At 38.1% G+C, this 14,607-nt stretch overlaps 2 protein-coding genes across 3 annotated transcripts; one reads left to right on the top strand and one right to left on the bottom strand.

Moving 5' to 3' along the window:
- Window positions 1–4,963: 4,963 nt before the first annotated feature.
- On the bottom strand, window positions 4,964–13,835 carry LOC109088055 (mitochondrial import receptor subunit TOM40B-like). 2 transcript variants are annotated; one of them, XM_042757001.1, is made up of 10 exons: window positions 13,718–13,835; window positions 11,781–11,979; window positions 11,619–11,686; window positions 11,412–11,504; window positions 10,401–10,502; window positions 10,223–10,328; window positions 8,671–8,793; window positions 8,425–8,501; window positions 8,242–8,344; window positions 4,964–7,294 (listed from the first exon to the last, which is right to left on the bottom strand). In XM_042757001.1, exons 2-10 carry the CDS (start codon window positions 11,923–11,925, stop codon window positions 7,155–7,157), a joined length of 957 nt encoding a protein of 318 aa, XP_042612935.1. In that variant the 5' UTR covers window positions 11,926–11,979; window positions 13,718–13,835; the 3' UTR covers window positions 4,964–7,154. The 2 variants fall into 2 exon arrangements, with proteins under 2 accessions (XP_042612935.1, XP_042612934.1); XM_042757000.1 differs by lacking the exon at window positions 13,718–13,835 and adding an exon at window positions 12,222–12,544.
- Window positions 12,808–14,101, top strand: LOC109088066 (ubiquitin-fold modifier-conjugating enzyme 1-like). The gene is made up of 6 exons (XM_042757003.1): window positions 12,808–13,071; window positions 13,265–13,332; window positions 13,406–13,469; window positions 13,556–13,632; window positions 13,750–13,839; window positions 13,954–14,101. The coding sequence occupies exons 1-6, from the start codon at window positions 12,949–12,951 to the stop codon at window positions 14,033–14,035; spliced, it is 504 nt and encodes a 167-aa protein (XP_042612937.1). The 5' UTR covers window positions 12,808–12,948; the 3' UTR covers window positions 14,036–14,101.
- The last annotated feature ends 506 nt before the right edge of the window (window positions 14,102–14,607 follow it).

Genomic DNA, 14,607 nt, shown 5'->3' with positions numbered 1-14,607 from the left:
CCCAAAACATTTAACTAAGCAGAAACTTTATTATATGAAGAACAATTTTATTATTAATATTGTTTTCAAATAAATGTTGGGTGAACAAGCTTATTTGAATGTCTTGCAAGTGACCTAAGTGCAATTGCAATAATAATAATAATTATAAATATAGCTGCAAGCAGCAATTACGGGGCCAAGCACTCCAGTGGCAAATTGAGGAGCTAAGCATGGCATGGAGCATCACACCAAGTGCAACAATGAGTAATAAAAGCAATTTTAGGATTATTGTTATTGAAATGGCTGAAAAGTCATAAATACAAGCATTAGTATTATGATTAAATGGCTTATCACTTTTGACCAACAGGTGGCGCTGTAATCAAATCATTTTGGTGTGTTCTGTGTGAGGTGACAATGGCATACACAAAGTTTGGTGTCAGTATGCCAAAGCATTGCAGAGATACAGGCTGAAGTGTCATTTTGGCATCATGCCTGAAATTTGTCGCTGTGGTATGCGAAAATGGTTTTGTCTATCGATACAAAATCCATAACATTTTGTCAGCACAGTCTGAAGATCATCCGATTCAATTTTGGTGAAAATCGGACCAACGGTTGATGAGGAGTTCGAAAAAGTAGGTTTTCAACATAAATCAAAATGGCGGACAGGAAGTTCAGCGTACTCTGGCATATTTGGTATCTATGTTGTCGGCATAAGCCATGGAATATTTTGAGACCAGTTTCATTGCAATAGGCTAATGCAATAAAAAGTTATTAGCATTTTTATAAATGTAATTATTAATGGTTAATGAATGGTTTATTACTCTTGACCAATAGATGGCGCTGTTACCAAATTGATGTGGCATGGTCAGTGTGAGGTGACAATGACACATACATAGTTTGGTGCAAATATGTCAAAGCTTTGTAGAGATATAGCCTCAGAACCATTTTGGCAATGTGCCTAAAATCTGTAACGGTGCTGTATGAAAACGGTTTTGTCAATCGACACGAAATGCATAACTTTTTGTCAGCACAGTCTGAAGATGATCTGACTCGATTTTGGTGAAAATCGGACCAACAGTTGAGGAGGAGTTAGAAAAAGTAGGATTTTAACATAAATCAAAATGGCGGAAAGGGAGTTCAGATTTCCCACTAAAAAATTGATATGTCTGTTGTCGGCATGACCCAAGGAATATTTTGAGACCAGTTTCATTACAATAGCCTAATGCAATCAAAAGTTATTAGCATTTTTGGAAATTTTATAATTAAGGGGTAATGAATGATTTTATTACTCTTGACCAATAGGTGGCGCTGTTACAAAATTGATGTGCCGTATTCAGTGTGAGGTGACAATGGCACATGCAAAGTTTGGTGTAAATATGTCAAACCTTTACAGAGATACAGCTCTCAGATGCAGTTTGGCATCTTTCCAGCAAATTTGTTCATGCGCCAAACGAAAACCGTTGCGAGTAGCAACACGAAATCCATAACTTTTAGCCAGCTTTGTCTGAAGATGATCTGAGCCAAATTTGGTGAAAATCGGACTAACGGTCTAGGAGGAGTTCGAAAAAATTAGGTTGTCAACATGAATCAAAATGGTGGACAGGAAGTTCAGCAAATATTTGTAAAATTGGTCTCGGTGTTCTCGTCATGATCCAAGGAATCTATCATCATCAGTCCGGTTACAATAGGCTAATTTAAGCAAAAGTTATTAGCATTTTTATAAATTTCATCATAACTTTTGACCACAAGGCGGCACTGCCCCCAAACTTTTTGAGTACCTTCAGGGCATGGAGCCGAAGATTTTTGTAATTATTTTCATAACGATACGATAATGCGTTCAAAAAATACAGCATTTTAAACCATAATTCAAAATGGCCGACACCTAAAACGGCTGAAATGGGAAAATTGGATATCATTCGACTCGACATGACCCATCGAATCTAAAGAGACCAGTTTTGTGATTTTTGGCCAAACCATTCAGAAGTTATAACCAAAAATATGCATTTTTCGTATCTCCTGACCACTAGGTGGCGCTGCGTCGAAACACTGCAGGTAGTCTCAAGTCATGCTTGTTACAACACTCACCAAGTTTGGTCAATACGCCAAACAGTTGTGGAGTTATAGCCTCACAAGCATTTTTGCGTGTTTTTTGTAGAATTTGTTTACGAGGTATTCGAGAACGGTTGGACAAATCAACTTGAATTCCATAACTTTTTGCCACCATCATCTGAAGATGATCTGAGCCAATTTTCGTGAAAATCGGACTAACTGTCTAGGACGAGTTCGAAAAAGTAGGTTTTTCGAACAATTGAAAATAGCGAAAAAACTAAACCTTGCGATTTTTGAATTTTGGGGTCCATTCAACTCTGCATGAGCCAAGGATTCAGAGGAAAAAATAATTTTCCTTCTGTGCTTTACGGTTCAAAAGTTATTAGCATAAAGATATTGAAATTTTGGACAAGTGGTGGCGCTAGTTGGAGTTAGAGACTCCAAATTTGCTATGGTTAATGTTGACACTGTCCTCTATCAGTGTGCCAAATTATACAACTTTCCCGCAAGCGGTTCTATGGGCTGCCATAGACTTGCGGCGGAAGAAAAAAATCACGCTAACGGATACAATAGGTGCCTAAGCACCTTCGGTGCTTGGCCCCTAATTATAATAACATTAACATTAACTTACAGCTTCATACAGCTCTTTAAAAAAAGGAACAGCTGCCATGTTAAAGATCTTTACCAAACTGAAAGCATTAAAATATTCCTCATGTATTTGTCATAACTAGGAACTTTACATGATTAGTTTTTTCTATATTAACTGTACATGTAAATACTTTTATTTCCATTATTTAATACTGTTTTTCTTGCCAGATAAACCAGTAAAATAATACAGATATTGTAACGAGGAGGCTGAAGCCAAGCGAGAATCCATATGCAGAAGTTTATTTAAAGGGCAAACCAGAATCAGCGTCAGAAAACAGGCAGTAGTCAAAACACAGTCAATCAGTCAGTCCAGTCGGCAGCCAAAACTGAGGAAAAATCCAATAAATTAGAAGTAGAGTCAAACAGGCAAGAAGTCATACACAATATCAACAGGCAATGGTAGTAGAACGCTTGGTAAGGCAGTAAGACTGGCAATACTTCGCAGAGAGTGTATGGGCAAGCCATGCTTTATGGCTGCCAAACAGGAAGTCACCAACGAGGCTGCAGAGGGAGCGTGACAGTCAATACTCGGACGAGGGCTTCCTTTGCTGGCCTGGCATTACAGATTTTGCGATAGTCACTGTGTCTGATGCTTTTAAAATGCAACATGAAAATGCAGCATGATTAAACATGCAATTTGTAAATTTTCTACGCTAGTTCTCAATCACAAGTTCACAACAATGGAAGTAAACACATGCTTTTGATGGCGTCGTAAAGTTGCAAAGTGTGTTGCAAATTGTATATGTCAAATCAGTAAATAAACTCCCTTTGCAATCGTGACAGTGGTGTCATTTTTGTTTAATGTAGAACCTCTTTAATACATTTTATCAGTTCTTTGAAGGTCCCAGAGTGGAGACATGTAGGCACTGGGAGCTTGAGACTCGACTCAGACTCGAATACGGACTCGAGACTCGACTCGGACTCGAACTCTGGTAATGGTGACTCGACTTGGACTCGACTCGGACTCTTCTTTGGTGACTCGGACTTGGACTCGGACTCGAACACTGGGACTGCAGACTCAACTCGGACTCGACAGTTGGTGACTCGACTACAACACTGCCTGCTAGGTAGCCGTAGTTTGAGGTCCCTCGGGGAGGGCCAGACCCATTGTCCTGGTTGGTAGGGAGGGTGCGGACGGTGTCGTCGTTGGCCTGAAAAACTTGTGTCCTGACAGCCCTTTGTAGATGGATGTGAGCACTGTCCCACACCCTCTCACTACGCCTGATCCAGTCATCCACTACTGGGACAGATTAAGTTTCTCCTGACCATGGCAACAGAGGAGGCTGATATCCCAGAACACACTGGAAAGGAGTTAGTCCTGTAGAAGAATTTGTCAAGGAATTTTGAGCATATTCGGCCCATGGAAGGAATTCTGCCCACCGTTGTTGTTCTCGGCTACAATAACTCCGCAAATATCTTCCATTCTCCTGGTTGAGTCGTTCAACTTGTCCATTAGACTGAGGATGGTAGACTGAGGTGAGGCTTACATTTATTTCAAGCTGCTTACAGAAAGCTTTCCAGACTCGTGAAGTGAATTGAGTTCCTTTGTCAGAAACTGTGTCCTCAGGCAGACCATAGATTCTGCAGACATGGTGGAAAAGAGACTGCGCCGTCTCTATGGCAGTAGGGAGACCCTTGAGGGGTATGAGTCGGCATGATTTAGAGAACCGGTCGATGATTACCAGAATGCGTTGTGGAATGGGTAATGGTTGTAACAGGCCGGAGGGCAGTTCTTTGGGGCTCTTTGATTGGGCACAAACTTGACATGTCTTTACATAAGCGGTAACATCTCTACTTATTGAAGGCCACCAGAAAGAATTCTGTAGCAGGTTGATTGTGCGTGAGATCCCTGGATGACCTGAACATAGCGTGGTGTGAACACATTGCATGACTCTGTGGCGAAGAGCTTGAGGTATGTAATGCTTGGTTGGGGGGCAGTCGGCTGGTGGTGGTTCTTGCTGATGGGCTCTTTGAATTTCCTTCATGATGTCCCAAATAACTGATGCGATGATGACAGTTGTGGGCAGTATTGTTTCAGGTGGACCAGGAATGACAAGAGAGTCATGGCGTCTTGACAGAGCATCGGCTTTACTGTTCTTACTTCTGGGTCTGTATGTAACTGTAAACTGGAAGCGTGTAAAAAAACAGGGACCATTGAGCTTTGCGAGGATTCAGACGTTTGGCACTTTTGATGTACTCCAAGTTCTTGTGGTCTGTGATGACTTGGAACGGATGGACTGCTCCCTCTAACCAGTGTCTCCACTCTTCAATGGCGGCCTTCATAGATAACAATTCCTTATTGCCCACATCATAATTACGTTCTGCCTGTGTGAGTTTTCTCGAAAAGAAAGCACATGGATACAATTTACCAGGTTGTCCATTACACTGGGAGAGTACAGCTCCAATGCCACTGTCAGATGCGTCCACTTCAACCACAAAGGGGAGATTAGGGTCTGGATGTTGTAATATGGGTGCTGTTATGAAGCTAACCTAGAGGGTATTTAAAGGCCTTAGCTGCAATGGAGCTGTAGCCACGGATGAAGTGTCTGTAAAAGTTAGCAAATCCCAAAAACCTCTGCAGTTCCTTGATGGTAGTTGGTTGTGGCCATTCGCTGACTGCCTTGACTTTGGATTCGTCCATTTCTACCCCTTGATGGCTGATGTTACAATATGTAAGGATACAGCTACTTTGTATGCACCTATATTAACCTCTACATCAGTGTCTTCTTCATAATTAGACAAAACTACATCTAGAAATTACACACAGTAAAAATGATAGAATCCAAATGAAGATCCAGAAGTGCCTTTGTGGGATTTATGATGTACATGCAACATTTATGATGGTTTCTTATGAATGTAGAGCATAGTGTTTGAAAGATTATGTCTTTATCCAAATGTTTGGAAGATGCTAGAATTATCTGTACTGTTAACCTATCAGAATCTGTAGAAATATTGCCAACTGAGTATCCATATACCTTTAAGTACTAGTCTTTCTGTATCATAAGTTAGTTTGAGGCTTGATCCCCTTACAACCTTTGGAAGTGTGGAGAACTTTGTCTTCAGTAAACTCTCTGTCAACTGACTGAACTATAGCTTTGTATCCTTGTCTTCTTTAAACGTATATCTTCATGGGGTCAAAGTGTGTTCCCCAACAGTTTGTTGGTGGAGAATGCGGGCATACTTGTCTAACTCCTCTACCTGGAGAAATTAATTGTTCAGATGAGTATTTGAACAGCAGCTAATTGATTTTTGACTAATTATATCATTCATAATAGGTTTTTAAAAATTATTATTTTGGGCTTTATTATTTCAGGTGTTTCAGAATCCTATTTCAAGTCTTTCATCCATCATGCAGATAACTTGCAATGATCTTTAATAAGTTTCTTCACAGTTTTACCACATTGTGTAAATTGAATCTACTTACAGAGTTTCTATCATATCATTTAGCTTTAAGAGAGGTGCTTGAGAAAACTGACAGAACACATCCATTTGCTCACTGCTTTATTTACAGCAGCTTGCGAAGTGCAAGGAAATCACAGGTAAAGAGGTACGAGCTTGCTCATTCACACATTATGATGTAGTTCTGTCTCTCTCTACAACAATAGAAATAAGACCAAAATATTGCAATGTTGATGTGAACAGGCTTTAAGCTGCGTTAATTTAGGGGATTCTCTTCCTAATTTACATGTGGTTCTCACTCCTGAAATTTTGCAGTGTGAACGTGGCAGATATAAAGCAGGTCTGACTCATTCCTGCATTCCTGTGAACCAGTGGCTGTTATGCTTAATAAGAACAGGCACTACTGCTCCACGGCTCTGACATTTGTCAAATCAGACAAATAAAAGTCCTGTATTATCCCATCTATAGTGCATCCTTATACAGTTCACACTTTCCTTCCATTGTCATACTTGCCATTTTACCAGAGTCCGACCCTCAAGGAGATTTTTCAATTTTAGCTTAACAAGGAGAACAGAGAGTGATTTGTTTGAATGAAAAACAACAGAGGGGATGACCTTCAATATGTTTCGCTTGACATTGATTTGGGAGTGAACTATATTTGGAGTTTGCTACAAAAAAAATAGATCTTTAATAGAGAAGTAACAGGACATTTTGTGACACAGCTACATATTCATTTGTGTGGTCTCCTCCAACAGTTGCAGAAGTTGCTATCTTGTTCTTAAGTAATATAATCTTTGAAAATTTACTTCAGGTTACTTGAGGGGCCAATATAAGATCAAAACAGCAAAATCCTTGACACGGGATGGAACCAACATAGCGGAGACGTTCCTGGGTTTTTCAGCTCTCACACCTCTGCTTGCCATGAACTACATGATTGTCCAGTCTGGCAAACAGGGCTTTGGTTAGCTTGCCTGTTCTCTCCGTAGTCCGAGGTGGACCGGGGTCTTTGGGCAGACGTGAAGGTGGTTTTCTGAAGTCCCCAGTCTTGAGTGGTGCCTCTTTTGAGTTAGGTTACGCATCTAACCAACGTTAACCCCAAGACCGACCTGTAACTTGTCTGCTCTGTGGTTGACAAAGGCACCCATGATCAATGTGGCAGGAAGGGGGTAAAGCCGCTTTTCCAGAACCCCACCAATTATACAGCGGCTGTCCAACATTCCTAAAAAACATCAAAATGATGAACAGAAATTATGAGTTAAATATTAATCCTAAATTTAATCATTCTGTTACACATTAGGCATTTAAAAGACTACTAACTAAACAATGGATGAAAGTGTTATTTAAAAAAAAAATCCTCTTATTAAGCAAGGAAGCATTCATTTGATCAAAAGTGACAGTAAAGGCTTTTATAATAATAAATGCTCTTTTTAAACTTTGTTTCTACACAAAGAATCATGTAAATAAAAAGTATCACAGTTTAACAAAAACATTAAGCAGTACAACTGTTTTCAACATTGCCAATAATAAGAAGTGTTTCATGAGCAGCAAATCAGCATATTATAATGATTTCTGAAAAATCATGTGACACTGAAGACTGGAGTAATGATGAAGAAAATTCAACTTTGCCATTTTAAAATAGAAAACTTTTATTTATTTTATAAATATTTCTTAATATTACTGCTGGTATGCATTGTGCTATGCATAAGACATGGCATTCGTGAAAAAAAAAAAAAAAAAAAATATATATATATATATATATATATATATATATATATATATATATATTTATATACACATATAGTGGCCACGAATTAACTATTCGTTCCCATGACTTTGTAATACATCAGCATGATTTACTAATTTGTACCCTCATTTTATGTAAATCGTGACCTTGTTTTACTAATTCATTACCTAATTTTAGTGAAATCATCAGTAAGTTTTACTAATTCCTGTCTGCATTAGTAAATCATGCTCACAATGTAATTAAAACGAAGTGATGAATTACATATGCCCACAATATTAATATTTTATTCTGCATGTCATGTCTGTAGAATCAACAAAAAAAACTGTGAAAACTGATAGCAAAAATTATTTCTCAGTTCCAGTGTTGGAGTAGTTACTGCAATTTGTGATACCGTGCACAGTGAGTATATCTGCCCTCCTTACCTCTGAAGACCATTTTAGCTTCAGGAAGTTCCATCTGGTAACCAAAAGAAAAGGTTGTTTCCTGGGTCCTAGTGCTCACCTCAAACTCCACTCCCACCTGAATCTGTGAAGATGAATTACAGACTGCGGTGTTACCAAACTATTACAGTGAAACATCATCATATCCTTCATTCCTTCACATACCTGTTTGTTGGCTCTGTGGTAGTAGCTGGCATGTGCACCTCCTTTACCAGCATTCAGTGTTGCAACCCAGTTTGGCCCTAAGACATTTGAGATATGACATTTGAGTCTGAGATGCCTTTAAGAAACAGGAGAACATTGTACACACAAATAGGATGAGAGTCAGTGATGAAATAACTGTTTAGGACAACTTTTACTGGTGTATGACAAACAGATGACCACTGAGCAAAAGCAGATGTCCACTCTAACCTGAGTACTGGCCTGCCAGGGTAAGAATGCCCCCTTCCTCTGCTCGACCTCGATGGTATACCAGCTCTCCCCCCAGAACCAGCTGCGGGGATACGCTTTGAAGAAAGTGTGCAACCATGATAACTGTCACAAAGAAAAATGCACAAATAACAACATTAAAGATGCAGTAGGTGATATTGATCCAAATTCAAAATATCCCACCCCCTCCTCTTCAGACTTGATGCTCACGCGGGTTGCCAGATTACAGGAATGAGCGCAACTGACAATGGAACAAGTCTTACATTGTAAGTTAATTTATCTGCGTTTTAATATGTCTCTGGTCATAGAGCTTTTTAGATGGATTCCGAGGCTTTTTATGTCGGGCAGGATTTGCAATCTCTGACCCAGTTTGTTTGCTGGGTTCCATGGCTGCAATATGCTGTGTTTTCCACCTACTGGCAACCTGAGGTGTTGAAATACTAATGGGTAAACTGACAGTGCACTGAATCACATGGACCTAAACAAAAACAGACATTCTGACACGGAACGCACATTACAAAGTAGAATAACTGGCCATAGTGTTGTTCTTCTGAGAAACAATTATGTGAACTTAGCATGTTTCCTAAATATCTGCAAACATCTTATCTTATTTTTACGCTTTAGTACAGTCAAAAATACATACAGCACCTTTAACTAGAGTTGTAGAGTTTTTTGAAATGTGAGTGGTGGCTGTGGGTTGCTAAGGTGTTCTTGAGAGGTTTTAGTTTGCTGTGTTTACAATGGTTGCCAGGGTGTTGCTAAGATGTTTCTAGGTGTTTTTTTTTTTTTTTTTGCATTGCTATGCAGTGTGTTCTGAGGGGTTGCCAGGGTGTTGATATGCAGCGGTTAAAATGTTTTGAGTGTTTTAGTGTGTTGTGCCATTGTTAGGTTGTTCTCAATGGTTTTATTGTGCTGCTGTATGGATGCTAAGATATTTGTTGCATTGCTATGAGTTTGTTAAGGCGTTCTGATGGAGTTGACAGAGTGTTGCTATGTAGCTGTTAAGATTTTTTTTGTGTGCGTTAGGTAGTTATGTGTTTTTTTTTTTTTGGGTTATGTGGTTCGTAGTGTTTTAGTTTGTTGTTCAGCTGTCTTTAGGGTACTTGTGTAGATGCCAGGGTGTTGCTATGTGGTTCTTAAGGTTGCTATAGATGATATTTCTTTTAGTGCATTGCTATGTTGTTTGCAGTTTTTTACTTTTAGGATTTTACATTTTAATTCATTAGCATTTTATGAACTCAAACCTCCCCTGTTATTCCCCTAGTTTGTGAAACCTTTTACATCAGCAGGGTGACTTATGGAGTTTAAAATGAATTTAGTTCCACTCAAGAAGCTTTGAAAACAATAACTAACAGTCTCTAATCATTTTCCTCAATAGGCAAACAGAACAATTCATCAAAATGGCATGCAAAGGCAACCATAGAAAAACCTGTTCTGCATGGAAGCCAGTGCTTTGTTGTAACTAATGCATATTCCTGTGACATCAATAAATGAGTATGTCTTCTGTTTTAATGAGGGACTCACACGATCATACCTGATTCCCTCAGAATGTCAGGGTTGGCCATAGTAACCGCTGCTGTGAAGTCACTACCTCTATACTCCGTCTCAAACTGCCATGTGACAAACTGTGCCTGTTGAGTCTATTAAAGAATAAACAGTCAGTCCACATTGTGTTCAAAGCATATGCAATACTGCATAACACTGCTGCTTACCTGAAACACTGCTTTAGCTCTTATTTTCTCACTCAGATGGAACAAAGAGTGTGCGTTTAAACTGCCAGAGGAGTCCATTTCTCCAATAAGCATTGGTGAGTCCTTTATACACAAGATTATTGCATTGTGAAAGAGAGAAATTCATCATATTAAACATATTTAATACATCTATACCCGGTTAAAACACACTTCAAGTAAGTGCACATTATTATTTAAACCCATGAAGATTTGTTTGCCTGCACTGCTTTTGAAATGTGTTCCAAGAAACCTGGTAGCTTGTACTGCAGGTTTTTAGTATTTAAGCATTGCATAACATGCAGTAGTCATAAAATAAAAAATAACAGATGATTAAGATTAGGATTATGTTAAATAAGTTACCTAACTCATTATTTACCATTTGGTAATAAAAGGTTCCAACATTCAAGATATCCAATTATGTCAAAAATATGTCATGTCTACATGTTTCCAGAACAACATCCTTTGTTATTTCAAAAACAACATTCCTATCAAACAAAGGCTGGATACTGACAAAAAGTTTTCATCACAACAATTAACTGATAATAAGAAATGTTTCTCAAGCAGCAAATCATATTTTAAAATAATTTTAAATTATTTTAAAATCCTAAAAAAGCACCTAAAATAAAGTTTATTATGATTATTGTTGTTTTTCTTACTGTACTCCTAATTCAAAACACAATCCACAGCTAATTTTACTAGCACTTTGCCCTGAGGCCAAACTAAATCCATACCGATAGTGTTGAATTTCTCTGTGTGACAGCAACTGATATACAAGTACCTTGTAATGTAATTTCCTGCATTACTAAGTTAAATAGTCATGCAGAAGAATAGTACAATAACTATCCATGCCTCGGCCCAGACCTACTGTACCTCTTATCGATAATATTTGATAAGAATGTTGTTGAAGCCCCTTAACCACAGTCCTATAGTGCTAAAGAAATTCACTTGAACAGGAACAAATCCAAGAACCTGTCATCTAATTGTCATTCTTACCGTTTGTTTGCTGTCAGTGTCTGACTGTAGGTGTTCACCATGAAAGCGATAACTGGACGGAGCAACGGCACTGAGGTGAAATGTGTGACTGACCTGAGGTGAGAATTAAACCGCATACATTAGTTCTTTGGGAAAATATGCAGTGATAAATTTGACTTAAAATCTGTCCTAAACAGTGTCATAACTTAAGTTTATGAATGAACAAACCTTGAAAAAACTGCTGAGGGTCTTATTTATCACCAGTTTCACTCCTTCAATCTGCTGTGGAAATAAATCTAGACACACAAACAATTAAAATGACATCTAACAGACTTTTCAAGATGCCTATTTAATGGAATTTATGAAAATGCATTCAAAATCAACAGAGACCTTTACAGTTGCGGTGCAGACCATCAAAGCTCCCAGGGTTAGGCAGCCGTCCATCTCTCCTTTCCCACCGTGACAAGGGTCTATCTTGTGGAAAAGGGGAGTTTTGGCGCCCCGGGCGGGTTGACAAGGCCAGCACACTGCCCATGGGAACCCAAAAGCCAAATGAGAGGACCACACACTTTCAGCCTGATCCTCTGAACTGTGAGAGACAGCAGCAATTTGACATGCTCATGTAATAATAATAATCAATAACGCTGCTTCATGCATCCTTAAATAATTAAGACATTACAATATTGTAATATTAGTAATATTAATGAATGATCTGCACATTTATTAATGCATTTGAGCACGTTATCAGCAATTAATAATTGCATCTGATCGATGGTCAATAATCATGCATTTGGGAATATTATGCTATGCTTTAAAAGTCTGTCTACTTACGCTGAATAAATGTATGCTGTGCAATTTACAGTATGCAAAAATTATATCCTGAAATCATACTAAAATACAAGCTTTATACATGCAGTGACCGCTGGAAGAGAGTAAGGTGAAAGGATGCTGAGGGATGTAATAGCAACTCAACTACAGACTCTAGCGGCGGAACCAGCTGATCGGTGCAGGCATTTAAAGAAGAGCAACTATGAAACGCTTCCGTGCAGAAACACGCTGTTCACTCGCGCAATGAAAACACGACATTTGAATGACGAATGAGACGTATGGGCAAAATTGTATTATTAGCATACGATATATTTCTGTTATAATCTAAGTTAGGCACTTTTAGAATCAAACTTGACCTTAAATGACAGATTGTGACGTCACGGGGCACCTTCTTTTAGATTCCTCCTGTGAGTCAACCAGTGATGATGAGAGGTCTGACTCCTTTTCGGGACTCGGTTCTTTTGAATTGTTCATTTTAGTGAACCGAAGCAACGTCCTCACGTGATCCCTGACGTCCGTAGGCACATATTGCTGTTTATAACGTGTGTTTATAAAACCGTCATACAATTTAATTTGCAAACCTATTAAGTATAATGCCTTTTGTTCTCTCTAAACGCTCTTTTCTACTATAAGCTCACTCGTCGATATAATTCTCGGTTCAGGGATTCGCTAAAAAGATCCGACTCAAAAGATCGATTCGCTTTACGAATCGCACACAGCTCGAGTCAACATGGCAGATGAAGCCACTAGGAAGACAGTTTCTGAAATTCCGGTTTTGAAAACAAATTCGGGACCAAGAGACAAAGAACTGTGGGTCCAGAGACTTCGAGAAGAATATTTAGCTCTCATAAAGGTGAGTTATTGCATTGTAGCAAAAGTATTAGAGAGCTACTACGCTCTATGAATGAATAACCACAAGTCTCATAGTTAGAAATGTTCAGTCTTTTTGTCGCTGTTGTTTTTGTGAGCAGTTAGCGTACAAACCGTATACAAACTTAATATAACAAAATATGTGGGCTTCTTACAGTAATTGTGTTGTCTTGCAGTATGTTGAAAATAATAAAGCAGCTGACAATGATTGGTTCCGTCTAGAGTCCAACAAAGAGGGCACAAGGTCAGTATTTTATTGCTAGTTCTTTTATTTATTAGTAATTATATGTTCTATTAACGTCTTTTTTTCTGTGTAGGTGGTTTGGAAAATGCTGGTATATTCACGAGCTTCTCAAATATGAGTTTGACATGGAATTTGATGTAAGACATTTTGAATTCGCTTGTATTAACTTCACATTTAATGTTTTGTTAAAGTCCACAGTAATTGTCTTTATCCTAATGTCCAGATTCCAGTTACATATCCTGCCACAGCACCTGAAGTGGCCATTCCTGAGTTAGATGGGAAGACAGCCAAGATGTACAGGTTTGCTCCATATGTTAATAGTTTTGAATTTTTCATCACAATTTAATATTTAGTTATAATGTTTAATTTTTTTTAAATAACGTACCTCAATCGTTCAAAAAACCTCTTTTGTCACAGAGGTGGAAAAATCTGCCTGACGGATCACTTCAAGCCACTGTGGGCAAGGAATGTCCCGAAGTTTGGTCTGGCTCATCTTATGGCTTTGGGAGTGAGTTATGTTACGTCTAAAGTGAAATGTATTATGTCATACATTTCCGAAAAATACTTTGTTGCTTTGAAGATACTGCGTTTCAAATCAATAACTAATCTCTGTTCTTTTCTACTTGGACCATGGCTTGCAGTTGAGATTCCAGACCTCATTGCAAAAGGCATAATTGAACATAAAGATCAGCAAAACAGCTGAAAACAGTAGCGGCCTTTGCATTTCACTGTCTTACTGATGCAAACACAAATTACACTTTTAACAACAGTGGCCTGTGGTTTCAAGTTTTTGTTTGCAACCTCACAGAAAATGTGTACTTCACATTCACATTTCTGCATCTGTTTTTTGTTTTTTTGAACTGTAGATCATAGTGGTTCAGTATTTGCAAGGTTTATAATACCTGTCCAAAGGGTTATGCATGTTTTTCATCAGTAAAGCTTGGTACATAAATGTGGGACTATTTTATATGTAGGAATTGAGGATTTAAAATTTAAAGTTCGAAAGTATGTAAAATGATTTATTTTCTCAGTTGGAAATGTTTCTTTAACAGGTTTTCTTAAATGATGTATTATAAGAAAAATTAATTGTGAAATAGATTTCCATTGGTTTCTAATTTGTAAATTAATTCAATTAAGCCGATTAATGTTAATTAAGGCAATATTTTGTGATTTTTATAAATAACTATAACTCTATAATTAAATATTATGTCATGTATCTGTACTTAATTTTTTTTTTTTTTATAAAAAAATAAAATTACAGATGTTCTTAAAGAT

The sequence above is a fragment of the Cyprinus carpio genome, chromosome A5, assembly GCF_018340385.1.
Source record: "Cyprinus carpio isolate SPL01 chromosome A5, ASM1834038v1, whole genome shotgun sequence".
NCBI classification, from domain to species: domain Eukaryota; kingdom Metazoa; phylum Chordata; class Actinopteri; order Cypriniformes; family Cyprinidae; genus Cyprinus; species Cyprinus carpio.
Note: the sequence above shows the minus strand (reverse complement) of the source record. Positions and strands in the feature narration are given on the sequence as shown.